Below are 27,231 nucleotides of genomic sequence, written 5' to 3' on the forward strand. Positions count from 1 at the left end.
AAGTCTAGTTGAATAAGGCTGTCTCCCAGCATAGACACAGCTGATCCTCACAGCCAATTGGACTGGAGGTCAAATCTTCCCAGTGTACCAACAGCAATCAAGGCTTAACAACACCAAGACTTTGCACTCATCCCACAAAGGGGGGTATCAAGAACGACCACCTAGGGAGATTGGGGAAGCTGAGCTACAGGGAGGCAGCCAAAAGGTGAAGACACCAAAGCAGGTCACGAATAGAAGGGATGAAGGAAAGTAAACTAATGGATGACACAGTGTTCAGAACCACATTTATAAGGTTACTTAAGAATCTTCTGGAGGACCAAGATGGCGGCATAGGGCAGACGCCTGATTGTTGCCTACCACAACAATTTTGAAACTACAACTGGAAAACAGAGCAGACACCATCCAGAACAATGGCCGGAGGAATGGCTGAGAAGGAATTGACCAATGGGAGTTGGGATCGGGAAGACGAGGCCCCGCTGGGTCCTGGATCCAGGTGCGCTGGCCCGGCGACTGGTCGCCGCTGCAGACCCGAGTGCCACCGCAGCGACCTCGGACCAGCCCGCTGCCGCGCACCGGGCGCACCGGAGCTTCGCCGAGCCCGCCGCCCAGCGAGTTCTGCAGCAGCCACCCAGAAGCTTTGAGAAAATGGCTGAAGGAATTGCTGAGAGGGAATTGACCGACAGGAATTGGGATCAAGAAGACGAAACCCCGCTGGGTCCCGGGTCCGGGTGAGGCTGGGTCCTGGGTCCGGGTGAGGCCACGCGCCCCCAGGTCCAGGAGAGGCCGTGTGCCCCTGGGTCCGGGTGAAGCTGGATCCCGGGTCCGGGTGAGGCCATGTGCCCCTGAGTCCAGGTGAAGCTGTACCCCTGGGTCCGGGCGAGACCAAACCAGAGGGAGTCGGACCTGCATTACCACCATTTGTCCACCATCCAGAGCTGAAAAGTCAGTGCCGACATGTACACATAAGGAACTGGTGGACATTGAAATTGGGTCTCAAAAGAACTGTTGGTCCAGAAAGAAACTCACTGCAGACTGATTCATTTGCCTGTCAGCATAACTATTATTGCTCGTCTCACATTCGGTTCTTATAAGTATATTTCTAGTAACACATGATCTCACTCATCTAGGGGAAATGATGAACATAGACTGATGAACAAGAACAGACCCAGAAACAAGGAGGCATCGATCGGACTGTCGGGCCTCAGAGGGAGGGTAGGGGAGGGTGGGGGTAGGGGGGAGAGATCAACCAAAGGACTTGTGTGCATACATATAAGCCTAACCAATGGTTAAGGACAACAGGAGGGTGGGGGCATCCGTGGGGAGGGGTATGGGATGGGAATGGGGGGATGAGGACAAATATGTGACACCTTAATCAATAAAGAAATTTAAAGTTTTCTGCAAAAAAAAAAAAATGTTGAAAGCTAGAGAAGTGTGAGAAATGCTCACCCATCTGAATTCAAAGAATGGACTCGGAGACAGAAGTATGGCAAAAACGAGACTTTTAATATGTTTTCGAGAGCGGGTGTCCATCCCATTGTACAGGTACAAGTGGGGCAGGGAACATAGCCTATTAATTTAGTCCCTCCTCCGGTTCCTCATTGGCTGAGTACTATGGGGTCACCTGTTTCCTCATATGCCACGTAGGTCTTGTGGTCTCCCATTGGGCCATTTAAAAAATATGGGCTGAGGCTTTTTAGCTGTTTCCACCTCCCCTGTCTAGCTGAGGCAGACGCCTCGGGGTTTCCACCAGGGTGCTGGCCCACGTGCACAGTTCTTTGTTCCGCTTCCCTCATCCCTGCATTCTGTTTGCCCTGGGGGAATTCAGCAAAGTCCACCAAAAGCCGACCATGCTGGAGATGGATCCCAGAGGTCCATTTCCTACAGAACGTAGGAAGTAGATGAGGAAAACTGGACGTACTACAGATTGGTGTTGTCCTTGTTTATTTTGTTTTCTGAGTGGGTGGGTATCCGAATAGATTCCGGAAGCCCCGACTTTTACAACCTAAATCATAGGCTTTCCTACAGACTACCTGCCATCACTCCCTTTGCTCCCATAAGGCAGAAAAGAGGCTTCTTTAAAGGGAAAAAGAATGGGAACACTCAGGGGCCTGAGTGATCAAGACATGAGAGAGGCCTGAGACCTGTCCTAAGGGGTCATCTCCTCGCATGGGGGTGGGAGGGATAAGGGAAGGAAGAGCACCGGGAGTGAGATGGGTACATGGCAGAACAACCACAATCGATGAAATGTACAGGAGCTGCCAAGGAGGACAGCCACCTCACACCAGACCAGGTTCATAGCTTAAACCGGCAGAGACCAGCTGGATCCAACATGACAACTCATTTCACCTGACGGTACGCGCTAGCCGGATCATATGCTCACTGTCATACATCAGCTGGCTGAAGGACACTCCACGTGCCACCACAATCCGAGATGGAAAGCCCATATAAGGACACAAGTGGCCACAGAGCTCCTCAGAGAAGTCTCCACTCTTTCCCGGGAAGATCCTGAATATTCCTTCCCCTCCTTGAATACCCTAACCGCCCCCCCCCCCCTTAATTAAATAAATCTCAATAAATGAAGCAAATTCAGCTAAAAGGGCTGCAGCTCTGCCTCACCGCTTCACTAATAAACTCACTTTCACTTTAAACTTGATGCTGGCTTGTCTTTGAATTCTTTCCTGTGTGACGCCCAGAACCCACAGTGGGTCCCAGAGCCTGGGGTCCCCAGACCCCGAGCGCCTGCATCAGGAGGGCAGGCATGTACGCGATGCACTGCGGGGCCTGGTTTGGTTAAAAAGAGTCAAGCGAAGCAGCCGCGGGCCAGTCAAATCCCAAGTCACGGTGTGTGTCCCCGAGAGAGAGCGAAGTGCAGAGGATGAAAACATTCCAGGAGTGGCGAGAAAAGTCCCAGAAAGGATTTGCTGCGCGGATACTAAGTAAACAGAGAGCGAGTCCATCAGCTCAGTGTGAGAATGAGAGGGCCCAGCACAAAAGCGGAAACAGGAGAGCCGAGGGCCTCCCCGGGCGTGGACAGCCCAAACTAGGGATTGGGGGCCAGTGGCCTTAGTCCGCTGGGAACATCTGAAACACTGAGGCTTCAGAGATAGATGAGGATGGCTGTTGATCAGAAAAGACTCCATCACTTCTAATAAGTATTAAGCCTATAATCTGAAGGTAAACCCTGAGAATACCCAGGTCATCTCTAGGCTCAGTGGTTGAGCGTCGACCTGTGAACCAGGAGGTCACGGTTCGATTCCTGGTCAGGGCACATGCCCAGGTTGTGGGCTCAATCCCCTGTGGGGGGTTGCAGGAGGCAGCCGATCAATGATTCTCATCCTTAATGTTTCTCTCTCCCTCTCCCTTCCTCTCTGAAATCAATAAAAACATTAAAAAAAGGGGGGGGGGCAGGGGGAGGAGGCAGACAGAGCAGCTTCTCAGCACTTCGGTCCTGCTGGGGTTCCTCAGAGGCGTGCTGCTTGCTCAGCCCTTGCCCCGCTAACCCTCACACGGAGCAGGAATCTTGGAGACGAGGATACATTAAAAACAAAACCAAGGGCACAAAAACAGGGATTTCTCCTCCGGTCCGTATCTGGCGTCCCCTGCCGTGACTTCTTGCCTCCCGGGCCTGGCAGTAGTTATTGCCTGCCTCCGTTTACCCCCACCGAGAGGCATCCACTTCACAACCAACCTGGAGGCGTTGATGTTCCCTTCTGTGCTTCTCCCAATTTTTTTTTCTTTTCCATCTCTTTTGAAAGTCATATTGAGTGCTTGTCCCAGCCCCCTCTGGAGGCTTTTCCTCCCACTAATTTTCCTTGGGGTGCCACCCACGGTGCACAGCTGTGGACCATCAGTTCACTATTTGCTGTAACTTTGCAGACACAACAAAGACTGAACGGAGATGATAAACACTGGGGAGTAGCTGGGAGACGGGGGTCATGGCAGCTTCCTTCAAGGCATCTTTGAAAAACAGATAAAGCTCTAAATGCAACCAGGAGAGAATGCAGATTGCTTTTTCTTTTGGTCCCATCGATTTTGCTTCCTATTTTGAAGCAAACCAAAGCCACTCCAGTGAAACCTTTTATACCTTCTCCTTCCCTCTGCCTTCCTCTTTCACTGCCTCTCCCCCACCCCCTCGCCCCCCACCCCCACCCCCACCCCCTCTGAGAAGCCCACATAGAGCTTCAGAGGAGAAGTTATTTTCTTTCCATCCTCCAGCCCTGAGGGCATTTGCAGCCTTTCCAGTAAATGTTCTCCAGGCCCCTGAATCTTACCACAGTCCCAACAGGAAAGGGCATCCATAACAGGGAAATATAAAATCGACAACTAACACTTATAAAAAAACCAAGCAGAACACAAGGAGAGACCCTGTTCTTTTGAGAAAAAAAAAATGTTCAAATAATGGCAAGTCTCTGTCCCCTGGCACCAAAACAAGTTAATACAGCAATTCAGTCTTAAAATAGTAAGTCCTTACAAAGGCAACGTACAAAAAAGGAGAGAACACTGCGTTCATTACAACAACATCAATACCTAAGCATCATACCATCTCCGACCATTTTCATAGACGCCAGAGACCCTGAGTCTAAGTCCCAGGCTTTGCCAGCAATACCCCAAGGCCTTCTGCACCCTGGTTCTCCCCTCTACTTCTCGATCCCCATTCACTATCTGCTGGCACTTGCCGTCCTTGGCTAGTTATGAAAAGGAAGAGAGCAAGGAAAGTCAGAAATTGTTCAGAATGGTCAGCTGGGGACACTGGCCTGCTAGCTTCACCAGGAAGCCAGAGCTTCACACCCCAGGGAATCGCAGCATTGTCCCTCCAAGGGATTGACACCCCTCCCTTCCTCCCTGCAGGATTTTGTGTGTGTGTGTGTGTGTGTGTGTGTGTGTGTGTGTGTGTGTTGCGGGTGGGGGGGGGAGGGAGTGGGGGGGAGGCAAGGGGAGATAAGCACAGGCACAATCGAGTCAAAATGATGCAGGGGGAGGTACTTAACCACAGGTCAGTCTAACCTGGGAGAAAGCTCCTTGGTAAGGAAGTGCAAGGCTGGGAAAATTTAGGAAGTTGATTGGCTATTTTGAACTATTTTGAAAAAGGTCCTAGTTGAAACTCCGGGAGAACAAGGTTCTCTCTCTCTCTCTCTCTCTCTCTCTCTCTCTCTCTCTCTCTCTCTCTCTCTCCCCCCACCCCCCTCTCTGATCTGTACTCCACCCATTGGTTCCTGTTCTCTTCCACCTGGAAACACGTGACCCTGTGGGTCAAGTGGCCTCCTGGAGCCCGAGGCAGACTGTGCAGGCTGCAAAGAACTCTGAAGCAGAAACCCTGGGCGCTGGCTCCGATTCTGGCCCTGCTGAAGGCACAGTGGGACTTTTCCATGGTGGGACGAAGGGAGATGGGACATTGGGAACCCAGGGGCAGAGGCAGACTTCCTGAACACACTTTGTCAGGAGACCACCACCTCCGGTGCCTGGGTCCTTGGAATTCTTTCCTCACGATCCCGTGGAAGACCCGACTTCCACCAACAGCACCGCGTTGGCTTCGCCTGAAGCACTTCATTTTCCTCATCTGCAAATGAGCACCAACCTCCCATCTTACTGTCCATGCGATTGTAGGTATCAAAGGAGACGCAAACCATGAAGATAAAAGCATTTTAACATATATTGCCCCTCATAAATGTAAGGCACATTTAAATATCTCTTAAAGAAGTTATTGCATCGAAGAGCCTCTTGACAAATTAAAATATTTTAAATTGTTAGAAGATAAACTGAAGCCTATTTAAATGTTTAAGATTATTTGAGCAAAAATCAATTGGAAGTGTGCAGTGTCAACCCAAGAGTGATTAGGAGTGTGCCCCACAACCCACTGTAGGAACCAGGGGCAAAACTATATATAAAGTATAGAAGCAAAGAAAGAAAATTCTTTTGTTGCCTGTCCCTGGCGGCACTTACAGGCTTAGGATTTGGGTTTGCTTACACAGGCCGCCACAGCACGAGAGCCACCTCAGTCTAACGGCCTCCTCGTTTAATTAATTTAACAACATAAAAACCTTAAACATTTTAATCATATGATTTTACAAGGTCTGTCAAATTACAAGTAGAAAATGATAAATATAGTGTGTGCATTTAGGGACAATAAGCATTTATTTTATTTAAATTTTATTTTTCAATTACAGTTTACATCCAATGCTATTTTGTATTAGTTTCAGTGTACAGCATAGTGGTTAGACAGTCATGTACTTTACAAAGTGATCCCCCCAATATTTCCAGTCCCCACTTGGCACCACACATTGTTATTACATAGTTAATATAATATTATTAACTATACTAGAGGCCCGGTGCATGAAATTCGTGCACAGGGGGGAGGGGTCCCCTCAGCCCAGCCTGCACCCTCTCCAATCCAGGACCCCTTGGGGGACATCCCTCTCACAATCTGGGACTGCTGGCTCCTAACTGCTCACCTGTCTGCCTGCCTGATCGCCCCTAACTGCCCCCCATGCCGGCCTGATTGCCCCTAATTGCCCCCTCTGCTGACCTGGTCACCAACTGTCCCCCCCTGCCAGCCTGGTCGCCCCAATTCCCCCCCCCCATCAGCCTGGTCACCACCAATGCCCCCCACCCGCCAGCCTGGTTGTCCCCAACTGCCCCCCCTGCTGGCCTGGTCATCCCACGCAGCCTGCTGTTCAGTCATTTGGTCATCCCTCACTAACTCCCCTGCTGGCCTTGTCGCCCCATGCAGCCTGCTGTTCGGTCTTTACTGTAACAGAGTCCTGGACAATTTGCATATTCCTGTATTATTAATATAGATTCTCTATGCTGTATTTCTATCCCATGACTATTTCGTAACTCTTAATTTGTACTTCTTAATCCCTTCACCTTTTGGGATAATAAAGCACTTAAAAGTCATTGGTGTTCAAGTGCCCATTATGTTCCCATCCTATGGTGGTGGTTGGGGCAGGGATGGGGGTGGGTTGGGGACGGGGACCACACTTTGGTTCTGGGTGCAGCTGGAGGCCAAAGTTCTCTCCTCTGCGCATGCTTCAGCTGAATGACAAGTGGCTTAGGTCCATCCTCTCTAAAAAGCAACTCCGTGGTGTGGCTCAGTGGATAGAGCACCCACCTGCAGAACAAAGGGTCCTGGGTTCCACTTGGTCAAGGGCATGTACCTCCATTGCAGGCTCATCCCCCACCCAGGCCCTGGTCAGGGCACGTGCAGGAGGCAACCACATCGATGTTTCTCTCTGTCTTTCCCTCTCTCTTCCGTTCTCTCTGAAAATCAATGGAAAAATATCCTCAGGTGAGGATTTAAAAAGTAATTAATCAATTAATTAAATAAGTAAAAAGCAACTCTGGATCTTGCTCATGAGGAGAGGACCATTTTGAGCTGGGTCTGAGGTTACATAATCAGTGGACCGTCTCTACTATTCTTCTCTGATAAAAACCCAGTGTTGAAGCAAACATAACATATGGATAAAAATGGCCACGGACACCATATATACAACGAACATACTTCCTAGGTTTGGGTGCTACATAAAAAATAGTTTGTTAATTGCACAACTAAATACGATTTCATTTCATACTTTGTTATAATGTTCTATAAATAAATTCGCAGTGGAAATATAAAAAGCCCTTTATTGCATCCCCTCTTTTTTGGTTTAGAAGATATGGTCGCTATTGTCTGCACTTAGGACCTTCAAAAGTATGCACCTGTGAAATTTCCTAGCCTCCCATTTTCATTCCTCCTTCTCCCCTCTCCCCACTCCCTGCAAGTCTTGCTGCTCATCCTCGCGCCACCCTTCCTGCCCAGTGATGACTTCACGCTCCTCCCAGCCCTGCAGCCTGGCCTGCGTTTCCCCCTGCACACCCGCCGCCCCAGGCCTCTGCAGCAGGCCACTGTGAGGGCATCTGTGGTGGCCGGCCTGGCATCTCTTAGCACCACAGCGAACACGCCCTACTCTGGACAGATTCTAGCCAAATGACACAACTGGGGACACCAGGGTAGAAGTCAGGCACTGAGCTGGGGATGAAGATTTTCCATCCCCCGCCTCTCCAGTCACCACGTTCATACCACCCTTCCCCCAGAGAAGCGGATAAGTTCCACATCCCACTTCAAATGTCTAATGTATCCATCCCAGGCAGAGAGTGTCTCTGGCTCCATATTCACATCCCTGTACCAGCAACTTCATCGGGATTCTCTCCGGAAAGCCAGGCTCCCAGGAACTGCACAGAGGCGTTGGACGAAAGCCAACACACTCCATGCAGGTGGCCCCGCAGCTCCAGGCCAGCAAAGGTCAGTGCCAGTGTTTGGTTGAATGAAAGGCTGCAGAATAAAGGCACACATCTCACAAACCCGGAGGGGCTCTGCCTCATCCTACCCATGTGGGGGCCAAAGTGTTAAGATGAATAGGGGAGCCCTAGCCGGTTTGGCTCAGTGGATAGATCATTGGCCCTTGGGCTGAAAGGTCCTGGGTTCAATTCTGTCAAGGGCACGTACCTTGGTTGCAGGCTAGATCTCTAGCCATGGTCAGGGGCACGTGCAGGAGGCAACCAATCGATGTGTCCCTCCCACACAGATGTTTCTCTCTCTCTCTGTCTCTCCGCCTCTCTTCCACTGTCTCTAAAAATCAATGGAAAAGTATCCTCGGGTAAGGATTAACAACAAAAAAAGAAGAAGGGGCGGGGAGGGAGGAGAATGTGAAAGATTCAAACATGAACCTGCATAAAAGAAACATCCTGCCTTGTACCAAATTTTACACCAGATTCCCTTAAGTGCACATTTACTCCTCGGTACTTATTCTGATTTTATGTGTCCTCTGAGCACCCTTTTGGCTGTTCGCTTTCCAGGCCTTTCTCATCTTGTCCCTTCAGCCCACTGGCCAGCACTAATATGCAACCTTAGCTATCACTGGTGACTACCCTGGGTAACACTTTTCCCAGCCTGGCTGAGCCCCAAGAGCCCTAGAGGCCTCCACCCAGTCTACCCTGATCCTGCTCATGTTGCCAGATGCTGCCCTATTATACCAACACATCATTACACAACCTCACATATTCCTTTCAAACTCTATCTTAGAGCTCTCAAAATTACACACTCAATCTAAATCTATACTAATAAAAGGGTAATATGCTAATTAGACTGAACATCTTCTGGGCGACCTTCCAGATGTCCTTCTGTACATCCTTCCCGACAAAGCCATGTTGGCAGGGCCAAGGCAGAGGAGTTTAGAGGTGATCAGGCAGGCAGGGGAGAGCAGTTAGGGCAAACAGGCTGTCAGGAGAGAGCAGTTAGGAGGATCAGGCTGGCAGGCAGGTGAGCGGTTAGGAGCCAGAGGTCCTGAGGGGTCCCAGATTGGAAAGAGTGCAGGCTGAGCTGAGGGGACCCCCTTCCCGTGCACGAATTTCGTGCACCGGGCCTCTAGTGCTTATATATTTGATGGCCAACTTTTTGCTTTAAAAATAAAAAGCTGGCCAGATGACAGTATCTAGTAATAGCACAACATAAGTACTACCTCTAAAGGAAAGAATAAAACATCATCTAATGCTGTTACCAAATTTTCTACTCCGTAAGCTCTAGAATCCTTCCTTTAGGGGACGAATGATAGCAGAATAGCATTTGGCATTCTGTGATGGCCTAGAAAAATGAGTTCCCTTACTGGAAATCCAGTTTATTCTTAGAGGGTCCAGCACAAGGCGAGGATGTGGAGAAAAGGGAACCCTAGTTCACTGCTGGTGGGAACGCAAACTGGTGCAGCCATTATGGAAAACAGTATGGAGGTTCCTCAAAAATTAAATATGGAACTGCCATTTGACCCAGTGATCTCACTTCTAGGAATATATCTTAAGAAACCCAAAGCAACAATCAGAAAGAATGCATGCACTCCTATGTTCATAGCAGCACAATTTACAATAGCTAAGATCTGGAAACAGCCCAAGTGCCCGACAGTAGATGAGTGGATAAAAAAGCTGTGGTACATTTATACCATGGAATAGTATACAGCAGTAAAAAAGAATCTCTTACCCTTTGAGACAGCATGGAGGGACCTTTAGAGTATCATGCTAAGTGAAATAAGTCAGTCAAAGAAAGACAAGTATCACATGATCTCACTCATAGGTAGAATCTAAGTAACAAAATAAACTGATGAACGGAGTGGATCCAGAGACATGGAAGCATGGAACAGAGTGTGGAATCTCGGGAGGGAAGGCAAGGGAGGGTGGGTGGGTGGGAGGCAATCAACCAAGGACCTTGTATGCATATATGCATGGCCCATGGACAGAGACAATGGGACAGCCAGGGCTTAGGGTAGGGGGTGGGGGTGGAGGTGAGCTGGAGGGGTTCAATGGGTGAAAAAAGAGGACATATACTTTCAACAGTAAAGAATTATTTTTTTTAAATTAGCTTATGCAGCACTAAAATACTTGGATAAATAGGTTTAGCTTGTATGTAGGTTGTTTCAGATGTGTTAGCAATGTTTTCATTGTTTACTCAGAAAAAAAATAAAGATAGTTAATAATAAAGGGAGGAGTGATGAAAAGCCCATTTGAAATCACTTGTGCCCTCTGGGTATGCCCGGCAGGGAAGGTTTACTGCTCAATAGGAAAGCCGACTTCCTGGTTGGTACTTTTCTAAGGTTAGGTGGCTCCTGCACTGCTACAGAAAAGTTAATTTCCTGTTCCATTTTTCCTGAAGCATATGTGCACTTTGGCTTAATTAATACTAGATTTTCCACTAGGGAGGAACCAGGCGGAGGGCTGCAACGATTACACTTTCTATTGCTTGTTAAAGAAACAGTGAGACATCAAGAGGAAACTCAATTGCGACCGCACAGTTTGGGACTCCCAGTGACATTTTGAAATATAACTGTATAACTTGACATTTAAATAGCACACTATACTATACCTTTTTAATGAAAAAGAAGGGGCATTCCTGGTACTTGAATTTATGTTGCTTATAGGCATTCTCTCCCCTCAAGAGTCTCCAAATGCAAAGAGAATCTTTTCATGACATTATCCTTTGGGCTGTGTTAAATTAACTGCACAATGAGGCCATTAGAATGACGTGGATCTAAAGCCTCAGCAGCCTACATAAGCACACCAAAATCTGTCTATAAATGCCTCAAGATTATGAAATCAAAACAGAAGAACAACCAGTCACAAACAGCCAACTAGGCTTTACATTATACTCAGTCATTTCCTTGCTTTGCTTCCACCTTTTCTCCATAAAAGTTTTTACCAGGTCTCCTGCTGGTGGAGTTCTCCTAACCACTTCTGGTTTGGAGCTGCGTGATTTGAATAGATTTTTGCTCAAATAAACTCATAACATTTTTAATATGCCTGTTTCTCCTTAAGTAATTTTTCCCCCTGTTCTTTATATTCTCAATATTTTCCAAAGCACTCTGCTACAGTGTCTAATTTGATCCCATAACATCTCTGCAACAGACATTTCCATCCCCAGGCTACAGTCTAGAAAAATGAAACCCGAAGGAGTCACTTGTCCATGGTCACTCAGTCTTCACCATTGGAACTGGGTCCCTATTGGTGCTTGTGCCTGGAGAGTGAGTGGGGCACAGCAGGGTCAGACTCAGATGCATGGACCTTTGACAGATGGCTCCGAAGGTTCCCAGAAGCCTGCACCACCACCCCCACAACATCCACTCTTCCGTCATCAGGACCCTGGAGCAATATTACTGTTTAAATAAATTCCATTTTCTCTCCATAAGTTATTCACTATCATCGGGCTTTTTCACTTGCCTGACTCTCCCATCCTGAATTGACCTTCCCTCCCCACCCCCACCCCCCAAGATCACTCTCTTAACCCTTTGCACTCACTTGCTTTTTTCTCGATTACTTTATTCTAATGCTAACCCTGTCGAGTCACACTCGACATCCGAGTGCAAAAGGTTAGGCATAGTCAGAATATACTTAGAGCAGCAGAAATCAGCTCATTTGTCAAGATCAGTTGTGAGGTGTATAAGAAATTGACTATAGCCCTGGCTGGTGTAGCTCAGTTGGTTGAGCATCATCTGACATACCAAGAAGTCACTGGTTTGATTCCCGGTCAGGGCACATGCCCGGGTTGCAGGCTTGATCCCCAGTAGGGGGCATGCAGGAGGCAGCTGACCTCTCTCTCTCTCTGTCCCCTCTCCCTTCCTGCCTCTCTAATATATATACCGTATATAAAAGTCTAAGCGATCAAAAGACTGAACCACTGACTGGAATGACCAGTCGCTGTGATGAGCACTGACCACCAGGGGGCAGATGCTCAATGCAGGAGCTGCCCCCTGATGGTCAGTGCACGCCCACAGTGACCTGGTGGCAGCCACTCCCTCATTAGTCCTGCAGGTCCAATCTCCAGAGAATGGGCTCGGCGCTGAGGGACCAGCACCACCGGCCTCCTGAAAGTTGGCCTCAGCACCGTCGTCACTTCCCTTCCCTAGACACTCTGCAAGGAAGAAAGGATATAAACGTGGCTGCCAGGTGGCTCCCGACAACCAGTGGGACCATCAGCGGGATGGATCCAGATCCCGGGCCCACCTAGAGGGCAGATCACATCCTGCCTCCCCCAACCCCGTGGATGTGATCTGCACAAATTCGTGCACCGGGCCTCTAGTAAAATATAAACACTTTTTTTTAAATCTAATGAAGAAAAGACATAGGCTGAGGATCAAAAATATGTACTGCACGTGCATTCTTGAAACAAGAACAATATAAGCCATCTAAAGTGCTTATTTTTGTGCGGGAGCTAAACCCAGCTTCTCAGGGGCAGGAAGGACACATCGATTGGATGCCAACTCTGGTCTGCCACCATTCTTGGTGTTTCCAGACACACATCCAATTCTCATAAGTAGGGCTTAGTTAGCTCCATATTTCCAGTGGGAAAACTGTGAGTTTAGAAATCCGGGTAAAATGTGTCTGTGTCCTATAGCTAGTAAATGACACAGCAGGAATTGGAACCAACATGTACCAAAGCCCATGTTGCTTCCACAACATACCTATGCTCTGTTAGACTTCTTAGCCAATATACGTCACAGGCTTGAAAGTAGAAGGCTTGCTGGAGATAGTTAGGTTTGTTCTCACCAGCGATGTGCAGAGTAAGGAAGCCTCCTGCTTAGCAAATTGCCCCGATTGAGATTCAAATAGTGTGGGTTTCTCAAGGGTCCCCACGTAAGGATGAGAGACACCAAATACAGTAATATTTCAGAGCACATGACCAGACCCATCTGTACCTCCAACTCCATGTGCTCTTCTTCATAATTATTTTGGCTCATTTTTTATTTTGAATCATAAGTACCCTTAGCCTCCATTAGTGAATTTAATTGAAAAAAATGTTTCATGGAGATCTTTATATATAGCAAAGATCAATTCCTATTTTGCCATTGTATTCCCTTCTTCACCCTGTACGTAATATGTTTTGTTTTTAACACAGTTGACAAAGTACTGTTTCCCTTGCAAATGTCCAACTTCGGTATAGTTTCTGTTGGAGAACATAAGTCCTATTTTAGAACATGAGCTCATCTTTTCAGTGAACCTGGCTATCTAGAAAAAAATATCCAAAGGAAACCAAAGGGAAAAATGAAACCAAGACATTCCTTTTGCCCCAAAAGGCCATACTCGCCAAGTTGATAACAGGAAGCAATTTTTTTTTATGTCATTGGTTTCCATTTCAAAGGGCTTATCTAATGTGAGTTCCTAACTAACTGCATTAGAAGAAGAAACAGAATTCATTAGAGAAAGAAGCAGAAGCTATTGACACGTCTTGAAAAAGAAAACAAGACAGAATGAAACTTATAAACTGGTTAATTTCTTGATTCACAGGAAATTTCACATAACTTGCTTAAATGAGCTTCATCAAGTCTCCATTAAAATTTATCTGAGTAAGCAAATTTAAATTTAAAATTCTCTCGGTATGAACCATTTCCACCCATGTGCATATTTCATTATAAAAATTTAACATAGCTCTAATCAACTATCTCAGAGAAATCTACAGGCATTAAATGCTCATCAGTAAGCCCAACTGATTCTATGAAAGTTGTATACCTATTAGTATTCTGACAACATCTCCTGGGAGTCTTTTATACACAGACCCCTGTATTTACATGCTATCAGCATGATTTTAAAATCTTTACCTTCAAATCTGAGGTTGACAAAGAAGCCAAGAGCGATGGAAAGAAGTTAGAAAGTAATTGTGAAAGAACGTTGGCTTTTGCTTTTTATTGGTTTGTTTGTTTTAATATGATAGAACCTTGAGAATGTTTATAGGATAAAGATCCCAATGAGACAAATGAGCTGAAGAGAATAGGAAAGACAGATGATAATTGAAGAAGCAGATTCAATGCAGCAAAATGGCAGGATGATTAGCATTAATCAGAAATGCAAGAAATGGCTGGGAGTTCAAGGGATACTGGTACAGGGAAAACGATGGAGTGGAGAACTTGAGAGTTCAGCAAAGAAAAAGAAAGAGAGGGAAGAAGTGGTCCCTCTCATTTCCTTTCCTAGCCTCTGGTCCAAAGCAGGCCTTCTCTGACCCTTAAGTTCTTGATTCATTTATTTATTCACTCACTGACTATTTCACTCAGCGCTCACTAGGTGTCAGACACTGTTTTGGTAGGGAAGGTGTAGCAGTAAGTGAAATGAAGTCCTTGCTCTTAAAGAATTTATATTCTATGTGGGGAGGCAGACAGTACATACATGGGGGAGGGGAGAGGGTACAAAAGTAGGTGTACAGTTGTTCGTATAAAACACAATACTATAATTAGTAAATGATAGTACAAGAATAAACTGTGTTTTGTGCACTCACAACTCTTTTTCTTGCCCAATCCTGCATATATATTTGTTCAGGGTCCAAGATTTCAACCTTTTCCCCTACTGCCACCTAACTCATCTTTCTACATCCCCAGCTATAGCATCTTATTTATCCCAATTTATCCCAATATCGCAAACTAAAAAAAAAACAAACAAACACAAAAAAACAACAAAAGGAATTCAAACTGAAGACCTGGCCTACAACAAGCAGACCTGACTCTGCAGTGACATATCAGCCTTCCTAAATTTGTCTTGGTTCTAACAGTTCATTTTCCTGTGAAAAGGCATTACTTAGAGGCTGGCAACAGGGAGAGAAATCCAACAAGGCTTTCATCCCAGGCACGCTTGCCCAAGTGCTTCTGTGCACTTCAACAATTGCTTATTGCTCACCTGCTTTGTGAAGGCCAGAGGTTAGAGTCTGTACGGAATGAGTAAATGAGTAAATCTTCAAGGTATTAAATAATTATTCTTTTTTTAAAAGATATGTCTTATTGATTTCAGAGAGAGGAAGGAAGGAGAGAGAGAGATAGAAACATGGATGAGAGAGAAACATTAATTGGCTGCCTCCTCCATGCCCCCTATGGGGATCAAGCCCAAAACCTGGCATGTGCCCCGATCAGGAATCAAACCTGTGACCTCTTGGTGTGTGGGACCCAATCAACCAACTGAGGCACATGGCCAGGCTAAATAATAATTATTCTGATACTTAACATTTAATGAGCACTTTCTATCTGCCAGACACTTTAAGGGCTTCACGGGACTTATTTCATTTAAGCCTCACATTAGCCTAGTAAGGTAGGTGACAATATATCCACTTGCAGGCGAGAAAACAAAATCCTAAAGAGGTCAAGAGCTGTGCCCAAGGTCATGAGGAAACAGTGCTATTCACCTGACTCCAGAGCTCAGGTGCTGAACTATGCTGCCTCCCACTTCATTCTTTTCCTAGGGCTGCCATAGCAACTACTGAATGCTTTTCAGGAGCAATATTGTAGGAGTTGTGCATAGATGGCTTCGAATGTGAAGGTATATTGAGGGGTAACTAGTTAGACTACTGAAATAGTCTAGGTTGGTGACAATGAGGGCACAGCATAGAGATTGTGGAGGTAGACTCTAAGATTTTGAAATATTGATTATTCTCTGGATTCAAGAGTAAATTCCACTCTTTACATGGCCATAAGTCTTGTGCAAAGGTGATACTTACTAAGGTCCCTCAGTATGATGAAGGGCCAAAGGCACATCATGGTCTCGGAGAGAAGTTCAAAGTCAGAGCTAGAAAAGGTAACATTGTAAACTACACAGAGGAAACCTAGGCAAGGGTCAGAAACGAGGGAGATGCAGACAGACACGTTGAGTGGGGTTGAAACAAATGGTCCCAAATAAGGGCTGTGAACAAGGCAAGGATGTTGTGGCCTTTACACAACAATCCTCTCTAATAAAATGGTAATATGCAAATTAACCATCACTCCGCTACATAAGCCATGCCCACCAGCCAAGCCACGCCCACCAGCCAATCAGGGCGAGTATGCAAATTAACCCCAATCCAAGATGGCTACAGCCACAGAGAACAAGGTTTCCCAGGTAACAGAGTAAGCTAAGCTTTCCATAGCCGTTGCAGGCCTAAGCCTCCACTCAAGCTACAAAGTTTCAATTATAGAAGGTAAACAAATTCAAACAAATGGGGCAGAATGGAGCTTGAGAGAGCAGGCCAGGGTTGCTGCCGGCAACAGGGGAAGCAACACACCCTGGCCGGGCTCACCCGCTTAAGGCTACAAAGTTTCAATTGTAGAAGGTGAATTAACTGCCACAGAAATGGCTGCCGGAGCCCCAGGCTTGGCTCCGCTCCAGGCTACAAAGTTTCAATTGTAGAAGGAAAATAAATTCCAGATACCAGGGCCTCCCCTTGGGTTGCCAGGGGGCGTGGCTGGCCTGCAAACCACCACAGGCCCCTCGCTCAGGCCGCCCCACACCCAAAGGGAACCCCCACCCTGATCCGGGACGCCCTTCAGGGCAAACCAGCTGGCCCCCACCCGTGCACCAGGCCTCTATCCTATCTAATAAAAGAGTAATATACAGATTGATCATCACTGCAACACACAATATAGCTGCCCCCATGTGGTCAAAGATTCTGCCCCCATGTGGACACAAGATGGCCACCACAAGATGGCCAGCAGGAGAGGGCAGTTGGGAGGCACCCGGCCTGCAAGGGAGGGCAGTTGTGAGGGACCAGGCCTGCAAGGGAGGGCAGTTGAGAGGGACCAGGCTTGCAAGAGAGGGCAGTTGGAGGTGATCAACCCTGCAGGAGAGGGCAGTTAGGGGTGACCAGGCTGGCAGAGGAGGGAAGTTGGGGGCAAACAGGCTGGCAGGGGAGCAGTTAAGCATCAACCAGACTGGCAGCAGAGTGGTTAGGGGCAATCAGGAAGGCAGGCAGAAGTGGTTAGGGGCAATCAGGAAGGCAGACAGGCAAGCAGTTGGAAGCCAGCAGTCCTGGATTGTGAGAGGGATGTCCGACCAGGATCGGGCCTAAACGGGCAGTCGGACATCCCTCCAGGAATCCCAGATTGGAGAGGGTACAGGCTGGGCTGAGGGACAACCCCCCGCCGTGCAAGAATTTCGTGCACCGGGCTTCTAGTGTAAATATAAATAGTCCTACTGAACTGTACTCTTAAAATGGTGAAGAGGATAAATTTTATATTTTGTTTCTTACCTCAATTTAAAATTTTTCAATAAATTGAAAATAGGTAACAATTTTTCAATAGGTAACAATTTTAAAAAAGAAATCTGAAAAATGTCACCTTTCTAACCTGGAGCTGTCCAGGCAGATCAGTGACAGGCCCGACAGATTAGGTGATGGGCAAGTTATGGAGAAAGAGTAATAACTATCGAATATAACTGAGTTTTAAAACCTATGCATCCAGGGAAATGGGGAAGGGGTAGTCCTATTCCTGGAAATAGAGAGGTCAATAATAGTCACTGACTTGGGCAGGAACATTTTGAGAGAAAATTATTTGAGTTTTCATAGATCTTGTTACTCCTCAATAAAAGATTGCAAGAGAAATTGGAGACGCAGGTCTGGAGGTTCAAGAGTGAAAGCTAAGCTAGAAATGCTCATGCTATGTTATCTGTAAAAGGGTGGAAATGAGCAATATGCGAAGTTGATATAACCACCAAAGGGCACAATAGAATAAACTTGGGAATGTCTTTTAGCATCAGAGTAAATGAACCCAGAAAGGAGACCACACGTTATTCATCTTGGTCAGAGAGTAACCCTGCCGTGTCACAAAACTCAAAGGGGCAGTTTCTAGAACAAGCTGTATACAACGGTGTGAAATTCTTCAGAGAAGAAAGATGTGGGTTGAAAAGAAATTATTTGATTTGGTAGCCAAGGAGTCATCGAGATGGATGGATGGTTCAGTAGGAAAAAAAGGCCAACGGAAAAGGGTACGGAATGGGGAGGGGTGGCCAGGAGTGCACCCAGAGATATCCCGCTACAGGTTCCCTGAACGAAGGGAGAGAGAAGGCGCACATTGGGTGAGGTGGGTTGCCAGGGACAGGGACAGCTTGTTTTCTCAGTCCCGAGCACGTTTCCCCTCAGAAGGGCTGGTCCGATGGAGAGGTATAAATGGAAATACTGTAACTAGTGAAGAGTACCTCTGGAGTCAGCTCTGGAAAAGGTTGAAAGACCATGTTCAAGAACACAAGGAAAGTAAGATTTGAAATTGCCTCCCAACTGCTCTGCCTATCTTCAGTTCTATCCACTCCAGTCCATTCTGGAGTATTCTCTCTACAACATAAATCTACTCATGCACTTCCAAACTCTTCCATAAATATTTACTTAACTAGAGGCCCCGTGCACAAATTTTGTGTGTGTGTTTGTGTGTGTGTGTGTGTCCCTCAGCCCAACCTGCACCTTCTCCAATCTGGGACCTCTCGAGGGATGTCCCAGTAGGATCAGGCCTAAACAGGCAGTCAGACATCCTTCTCACAATCCAGGACTGCTGGCACCCAACTGCTAGCCTGCCTGCCTTCCTTGATTGCCCCTAACCGCTTTTGCCTGCCAGCCTGATCACCCCCTAACCACTCCCCTGCCAGCCTGATTGATGCCTAACTGCTCCCCTGCCAGCCTGTTTGCCCCTAACTTCCATCCCCTGCAGGCCTGATCACCCCTAATTGCCCTCCCCTGCAGGCCTGGTTCCCCCCCAACTGCTCTCCACTGCAGGCCTGGTTCCCCCCCAACTGTCCTTCCCTGCAGGCCCAGTCAGCCCCAACTTCCCTCCTCTGCCAGCCTGGTCACCACTAACTGCCATCTCCTGCAGGCTTGATTGCCCCCAACTGCCCTCCCTTGCAGTCCTGGTCCCTCCCAACTGCCCTCCCCTGCTGGCCATCTTGTAGTGGCCATCTTGTGTCCACATGGGGGCAGCCATCTTTGACCACATGGGGGCAGCCATCTTGTTTGTTGGAGTGATGGTCAATCTGTATATTACTCTTTTATTAGATAGGATGAGTAAAGAAAAATGAATAAATAAATTAAGGAATGAATGGGATGAGGAGGAGAAAGAGGGGGATTCTCAGTGAGGTAATTACAGTCAGGTAATTTCAGATCATTTCACTTAAGGAAAGTGATGCCGTTTCCCAAGAGTAAGAGCACATTTTGACATGTTTTCTATGGATTTCAGAAAGCAAATCAACATAACTACTGTATTGGACACTAGATCACCACCTTGCCTCCCGAATCTCTCCGGTGGGCATTACTCAGGCCATTGCTGTGGTAAGCTGTGGACACTGTTTTCACCACTTTGGGCAACACAGACCTGGGAGTTCTTAGGAACAGTCCTGGTTGAAAAGGAGGGAGCGGCTCATCTGAGGCCCTGGCTCCCCCATGGCTGCCCAGAGAGTCCATCTAACACTACTTGGAAGTAGGATGGGGCAAACTCTAGCCAATGAAAGACAGAAAAGGGGAAAAGCTAGGAGATAAATTGCTAGCCCTTCTTGCCCACTTCCCCCAGTGCCAGTACTGAGACGCAGCAGTTTAACACAGCCTCTCGGAAAATGTCTCCCAATAACGCACCCATTTCTGTTCGCTCTCCCCCTTCCTTTTTGCTCCCCACTTTTGTGTCCTGGGATTGCACCATTCAGTAAGTTGTTAACATGAACTCTGTGCCTCTGCTTCTGTTTCTAGAAAACCTGGTCTAAACAAGTAATTTTGAGACATTTTTCAATGTTCAATATCTTAGGAGATATTTGAAGCACGCTATTAGAAGCACAAACAAAAACATATTTGTACTGAGAACATTCGTTTATTTGCATTGGGCTATGTTTGGACACAGGAAAGAGTAGTTGCAAAGAATAGTTGCAGTCACTGAAGGAGAATGAAAAGTCAAGAAGAAATGGTGAATGGATAGTCAAGCAATAAGGAAATGGTCATTTTCCTTGCAGAATATCAGCAGGAGATAATCAGAAACACATGGCTATGGTGAATATAGATGTAGTCCCCAGATAGCAAAGTTTCCACTAAAGGAGCCGGCATTAAGGAGATTTTCTCCCATTGTGTCTGTTTGTAATTAATGTGTTCCTGTGTTATGACATATTGAAGTGTTAGATTCCAAAAAACAAACAAAAAAAATCTACTGAGTGACGTATCTCAATGAAGACAACTGAAATTGTCTTCAGTTTATATATTAAACTGAAATAATTTTAAGGCACAACAAATTACCAGCTAAAATTCAGACAACTATGAAATGACAAAAAGTATATTTGCTTAGCAAAGCCCTTTGGGGAGTTAAAATGGAAAAAAAAGAATTAAAAATTGGCCAGAAAGAGGGAGAGTGCTTCCTTGCTGTGGAAAGTTGGCATACACGATACCATGATCTCAATCTGTACTGAAACAGTTTTAGACATTGAACCAGATCCCAATCGTAAAGATGTGAAGGGAGCAGTCAGTCACCCACCTTTGAATATTTGCTACTACAAATACTTAACCCTCTGTGCCCAGGCTGATATAGCACAAAAGGTCTTCTCTTCAAACAGCTGAAACCAAAAGACTGGGACATACTCATTGCTCATTCATAAAAGTATGAAAACGATGATTCAAGAAATACTCTGTGAGTACACTTTGGTTTCTGAACGTGTATTCCTACAGACTGCACAGCAGTCATTAAATCATTTTTTCAAATGTCCTCAGGTAGATTCTTTAAGAATTTTTTTTTCCTTTTGTACATTTATAAATCCAGATGCAACTGCCACTTCCTGGAGGGGCAGTTAGTTTAAAGTTTAAATGTATTACTTTTTAAGCATGTGTCATGTTTCTTTTTAAAAAAATATATTTTATTGATTTTTTACAGAGAGGAAGGGAGAGGGTCAGAGAGTTAGAAACATCGATGAGCTGAGACTGGTTTGGCTCAGTGGATAGAGCGTTGGTCTGCGGACTGAAAGGTCCCAGGTTCGATTCCGGTCAAGGGCATGTGCATTGGTTGCAGGCACATCCCCGGTGGGGGGTGTGCAGGAGGCAGCTGGTCGATGTTTCTCTCTCATCGATGTTTCTAGCTCTCTATCCCTCTCCCTTCCTCTCTATAAAAAATCAATAAAATATATTTTTTTTAAAAAAAGAAGAAAAAAGAAACATCGATGAGAGAGAAACATCAATCAGCTGCCTCCTGAACACCCCCTACTGGGGATGTTCCCACAACCAAGGTACATGCCCTTGACCGGAATCAAACCTGGGACCCTTCAGTCCGCAGGCTGACGTTCTATCCACTGAGCCACACCGGTCAGGGCTAGCATGTGTCATGTTTCTTAGTATTTCTTTAGGTCTGAATAGCTGAAGGGAATTATGATTTTTTTCCCAGAGAATTGCACATACACATACATACAACATTTCCATAAAGTACATAAGCTCGGTAGACACCTCATACATCCAAATACTTTCTGGAATCCATGAACCTCAGGTCAAAGCCAGCTGCTTTAAGTAACTTTAAAAATCTCTTAAAGATGGATAAACACAAGTAAGGGAAAGCCCTAGTAGCATGCATATTTTGGTATGCCAATCAAAGTAAAAACAAATCCCAAAATTTTTTAAATGTTTATTATTTTTTTAATCAGAGAGGAAGGGAGAGAGATAGAGATAGAAACATCAATGATGAGAGAATCACTGATCGGCTGCCTCCCGCATGCCCCCCACGGGGGATCAAGCCTGCAACCTGGGCATGTGCCCTTGACTGGAATTGAACCCAGGACCCTTCAGTCTGCAGGCCGATGCTCTATCCACTGAGCAAAACCGGCCAGGGCAAATCCCAAATTTTATAGATAGAAACAATGCTTCTACAAAAGGCCTAAAAGCTATATTTTAGGTCTTAAGGAAAAGCTATGTAGTATCTCATCAGTATTTTTTTTTTTTTTTTATAATCCTCACTTGAGGATATTTTTCCATTGCTTTTTCAGACAGTGGTAGGCAGGGAGAGAGGAAGGGAAGGAGGGAGGAAGAGAAAGAGAGGCAGAGGGAGAGGGAGAGAGAAAGGGGTAAAGAGAGAAAGAAGAGAGAGAGAGAGAGAGAGAGAGAGAGAGAGAGAGAGAGAGAGAGAGAGAATATTGATGTGAGAGAGACATATAGACTGGCTGCCTCCCGCATGTGCCCCAGTGGGTGGGGGCAGGGAGTGAACTCACAACCCAGGCACATGCCCTTGGTGGGAATCGAACCTGAGACCTTTTGGTGGCAGGGCCAATGCTCTAACCACTTGGCAACTCCAGCCAAGCTCTCATCTGTCATTTTTTAAAATATATTTTTATTGATTTCAGAGAAGAAGGGAGAGGGAGAGGGAGCGATAGAAACATCAATGATGAGAGATAATCATTGATTGGCTGCCTCCTGCATGCCCCCCACTAGGGATTGAGCCCACAACCCAGGCACGTGCCCTTGACTGGAGTCAAACTCAGGACCCTTCAGTCCACAGGCCAATGCTCTATCCACTGAGCCAAACTGGAGAGGGTTAATTATTTTTAAATAAATTTCATAAGTAGCTGTTTTTGAGAATAATCTATATGTTGACCCCAAAGACATTTCTTTTTTCAATTAAGCTATCTGAAAGAATATTAATATTCAAAACTGGATTATTATTCAATTCTCTTTTGGATCAGATACTATAAGAATAACTAATTTATACCTGATTTAAACTAACTTCCACATGCTACGTTCTCTCTAGCTTCCTTTCTATCTCTACAAAAAATGGCTCTAAACCAATGGCTGGCACAAGTTAAGTTAAAAATAGAGGCACGTGGCAAGTGTTTGGAAATTTAGTGTTCATATCTATTGGATTTCTGGACTGTAATTGTGAATTTAGAATCTTGCTTATGATTAAAATATTTAAGACTATCAACAATTTGAAAAAAAAAATCATCATGTGTTTGTCATTTTTTGTGAAGAAAAATTCTAGAGTGAATGTTTTACGCAAGCAGCCAAAAAGATCCAAAGTGAAATGAATTTTTCTGGGACAGCCTAGAAATAACAGTTAACATATGCCTAAGTTACAGACAAAAGCAGGATACATGTAAAAGCAAGTAGGGAGTAAAAAGGACTGTTAAATTAATGAATAAAAACCTTTTTTGTCCAAATTTCTCAGCAAAAATTTTAGGTACTTAAGGAGCAAAACCATCTCAACTATTTTTAAAGAAATTATATTTATTAATATTAGAACCAAACAAGAAGTGACTTTCAAAGTCACAGTTTACACCCATCATAAATTTGATGTGCTAAAAAAACAAAAACAAAAAATTACAAGAGTTAAGTTAATGCTAGTATAAGTAAACAAAAATACACATTCTTCCATTACTTTAAACCCGTGGTCGGCAAACTGCGGCTCGCGAGCCACATGCGGCTCTTTGGCCCCCTGAGTGTGGCTCTTCCACAAAATACCACGGCCTGGGCGAGTCTATTTTGAAGAAGTGGCGTTAGAAGAAGTTCAAATTTTAAAAATTTGGCTCTCAAAAGAAATTTCAATTATTGTACTGTTGATATTTGGCTCTGTTGTCTAATGAGTTTGTCGACCACTGCTTTAGAGTATTTAATAATTGATTCTCACTTGCAGCTGATGTTCATCTAGAAGTATTTCTAGTTAACTTATTTATCTGCTATTTTTTTGCATAAATATTTCTTGGTCAAGATGCTTCTTGACATTATTGATAAAATAAGTCATTCATTTAAAAGTTTTCAGATTTTCTTCATTCTAACCTAATATTATTTTGTATTTCAGTAAATTCTTAGAGTTGTGCTTTCACAAATTACTATTAGATCTTTGAATTTATTTTTATTTAGAGCCGGTTAGATGGACCATGTCAGAATGCTGGCCCAGTGGCCTGCCTGAACATCTTGGAGCATCAGTCATCTTGTCTGTAAAATAATGACACTCATACCTACATTACCTATCTCACGGGGTTGAGTCCCATGTGAAATCCATAAAGAGCTTTTAAAAACAAGATGGTACTGGTGCTGGAGGTATTAGCGATAATGGTAAAAGTGCTGTTTGGTATTTAACAAGAAATTCTGCTCCAAACAATAACCGTGATCATAGAATTTACTGCAGAAATAAGATATTAGTTTACAGATTGCTAAATTATCTTGCTGCAATACCTGCTGTGGCGTAGAAATCATTGACTTTGCTACTGTGAATTTTGTCTGTGTGTTTTCTTTTTTTTATTTTTTTTTAGACCGGACTATTTTAAATATCATTTCACTGACAGGCATAAAGAGGGGTGGTATTTTAAAATAGGAATTGGAGTGTTTTCTTGTGTTTTGTGTTTTCTCTAACACTTGACAAGTGAGATTAATAAAGTTAATTAGCAGAGTATAAGTATAGGATAATCTACATTTTCCTAATGCTATAAGCAATAAAATGCAGTGTATCAATTCTTTTGAAGAAACCTATTGTAATTTTCTTTTAAATGCCTCAGAAATAAATATTTGCTCTAGAAATGTGTTCACCAACAAAAATTGATTTAACCTCTTACAAAATGAAATTTGGGAGTATCTTGGAGTCTGGAGTGGTCTGGGTGCTCACACTGGCTGCCTTGAGGAAAGAAACACTGAGTATTTATCAACTTTTAGGGATCTTTATTTATGTTCCTAAACTTTAAATCTTTAGTTCTATTAGCATCCTGAAGTTTCAGAAAGCATTCAGACCACTCCCACCTCCTCCAAATTGCCTATTTCATTCAGCTGGAATGAAGTGAAAACCTAAGAGAGAAAATAATGGCCAGGACTTTCTGGGAATGAAAAGAAGTTTGAAGCAACATGTGTTTGGCTGTCATGAGGTCACTCTCTGGGCTGGGTATACCCTGGACCTCTTTCAGACCTCACGCAAGTTAATTTTAGTTTTGCAGAAAGGACAGAGCGAGGCAGAAAATGTCAAGGTTAAGCTTCTGACCGCCTTACCGTTCTGATTTCCCGAGCATTGCCGGGGAGAAAGAAGCACCGCTCGTCCACAGACCATCTTCTCTCGCATCTGCTGGCCTGGGCGTCGGGGGGTGTGTTGGGGGCAGCCCCAGGCACAGTGGCTGCGAGCTTCCTCGCCCCTCGGAGGGTCAGGCTCTGGTAGAAGAGACAGAGGGCCACCACCAAGCCCACCAAGAAGGGCCGGGGGCAACGTCGCCGGCGACAAAGGAACCCTGGACGACAGACCATGACCAGTTCAGCTGCACTTGGCCCCGGTCCGCGTCGCCGGAAAAGTCATAGCAGCGATTTCTTGTCAGCACGAAGAGGACAAATCCGCCTCCTCTTCCCACAGCCTGAGTGAAGATTGCTCCATCCCGCTTAAGAACTTTCCGAAGAATCTTGCCAGAGAGTTATAGGTCCCAGAAGTCGGAGACGGCTACTAAGCGCCTTTCCATGGATGACAGTACAACGTGGGCTGGCCTGGGTTAGACAATAACGATTTTAAAAGGACGTCCACATAATCATAGTTGTAACCGGTAACCCGAGGGGACCCCAGGCTGCCCAACTGTTGCTTCCGGCGATGCCTTAGTTCCACCACATCCTTCAACTCACAGTGACGACATCACAGGGAAAGAGAAGACACCCCCAGGGTGCATCTGGGACCTCTAAACAGCTCCGAAGAGCGCAATCGGTTAAAACGCAAAGCGCCCGCGGTGCAGCGGGGGGTGGGGGTGGGGGGGGGGGTGGGGGGGCAGCTTGCCTTAGCAGGTCCCCGGTTTCCCCCCGGGTTTAAAAGCTGCCCCGCTTTCCGCCTTCCAAGTTCCTTAGCTGCTTCCCTTCATTCAGTTTCAAATCGCCACTTTCCTGCAAGCACTTGTGGCTTTGAACATAAAAAAAAACGGAATAAACGGGTTGCTCGGAGAGGGTTCCTGTTGGGGTTTTTGCCTGTTATTTTGTAGCATTCCGCTTCAAGTTCAAAGTTCTGTGTACTTACTCGGTTTTCATCCTTTTAGCCAGAAAAAAAGTTTCCACGAGTCCCTAATGGATTGTAGATCGGAGCCACTCGGAAGGAAACACCCCGTCCTGTGACTCCAATTCATCGGACACACACACGCGCGCGCGCAGACACAGCCACACGCGCGCCTGCCGCCCTCCAGCCCTCCCGGCGGGGAGCTGCGGCCCGCACACCGCAGCCTGCAGGCCGGGGAGCCGGGGAGCAGGGAGCCGGGCAGCGGGGAGCGGGGCGGGGCTACTCTCCGGGCGCCTCCGGCCCTGGGGCAGCCTGGAGCCGCGCGTTCAGCTCTGGATCCGGCAAGGTGGGCATCCATAGACTGGGGGCATCCGTACTCATTTCCCCGAAACGTGACGGCCTCCGCAGAGCTGCAGCAATTTAAATGCACAATTGATGTTCCATGCCTTTAGGTAATTCCTTTTTCCTAAGACAATGGTGCAAAGACAAATAGCCCTGCGTCCACGGATGACAAACGTCGAGATCTTCCCTTAGGGGATTGTGGTCCCTCTTTGGGGGATGAGTGGGCACAACTCCTGTGTGGACCCCAGAACAGCAAGCCTGTTGTATGCACAGAACAACTGAGCTTTCTGTTTGGTACCTAACTCATTTCACAGTTGTTATATTAGGAGTCCTGTCCTGGACGAATGCCCGAGTCCTTCAAAGGCTAATTGCTGACACGTCTTATAAGGAGTTGATGGGAGCGGGTATTGGGTAACTTTTGCTCAGGAGGAAGTGGTGCACAGCAGGCTTTGTCCATATTCAACTCCATCTACTGCTGCTCCACAGACCGCCCCAAGGACACTCCCAGCCAGGCATTCTGCAGACTCCTTCCACGTTTGCTGAGTCAGCTGAGGGAACTTCAAGGAGAAAAGCAATCTGTCTTGTGCTTGGTGCTCACCTCTCCCTGCCCCTCGCTTTTCGAAATCGGCCGGTTTAGGCTCATAAAAGACATTCCCCAAAGGCTCTGAATCTAAATAGATGTTGTGGCCTGTTTCTAACTCCAAGTCATTCTTGGGGG

The 27,231-nt window shown here is 46.0% G+C and overlaps 1 protein-coding gene across 2 annotated transcripts in view; it reads right to left on the reverse strand.

Moving 5' to 3' along the window:
* CPED1 (cadherin like and PC-esterase domain containing 1) overlaps positions 1-26,887 on the reverse strand; it is a 292,313-nt gene extending 265,426 nt beyond the window's left edge. The window contains exons 1-2 of one of the 2 annotated variants that reach the window (XM_079785649.1): positions 26,196-26,887; positions 25,202-25,681 (exon numbers count right to left, since the gene is read on the reverse strand). In XM_079785649.1, coding sequence (XP_079641775.1) covers positions 25,202-25,450 — 249 coding nt within the window. In that variant the 5' untranslated portion in view covers positions 25,451-25,681; positions 26,196-26,887. Of the gene's footprint in view, positions 1-25,201 lie in introns of both variants that reach the window. The other variant, XM_079785648.1, reaches the window with a different exon arrangement.
* Between the last annotated feature and the right edge of the window lie 344 nt (positions 26,888-27,231).

Source organism: Cnephaeus nilssonii (assembly GCF_951640355.1).
Source record: "Cnephaeus nilssonii genome assembly, chromosome: 12".
Taxonomy (NCBI): Eukaryota; Metazoa; Chordata; class Mammalia; order Chiroptera; family Vespertilionidae; genus Cnephaeus; species Cnephaeus nilssonii.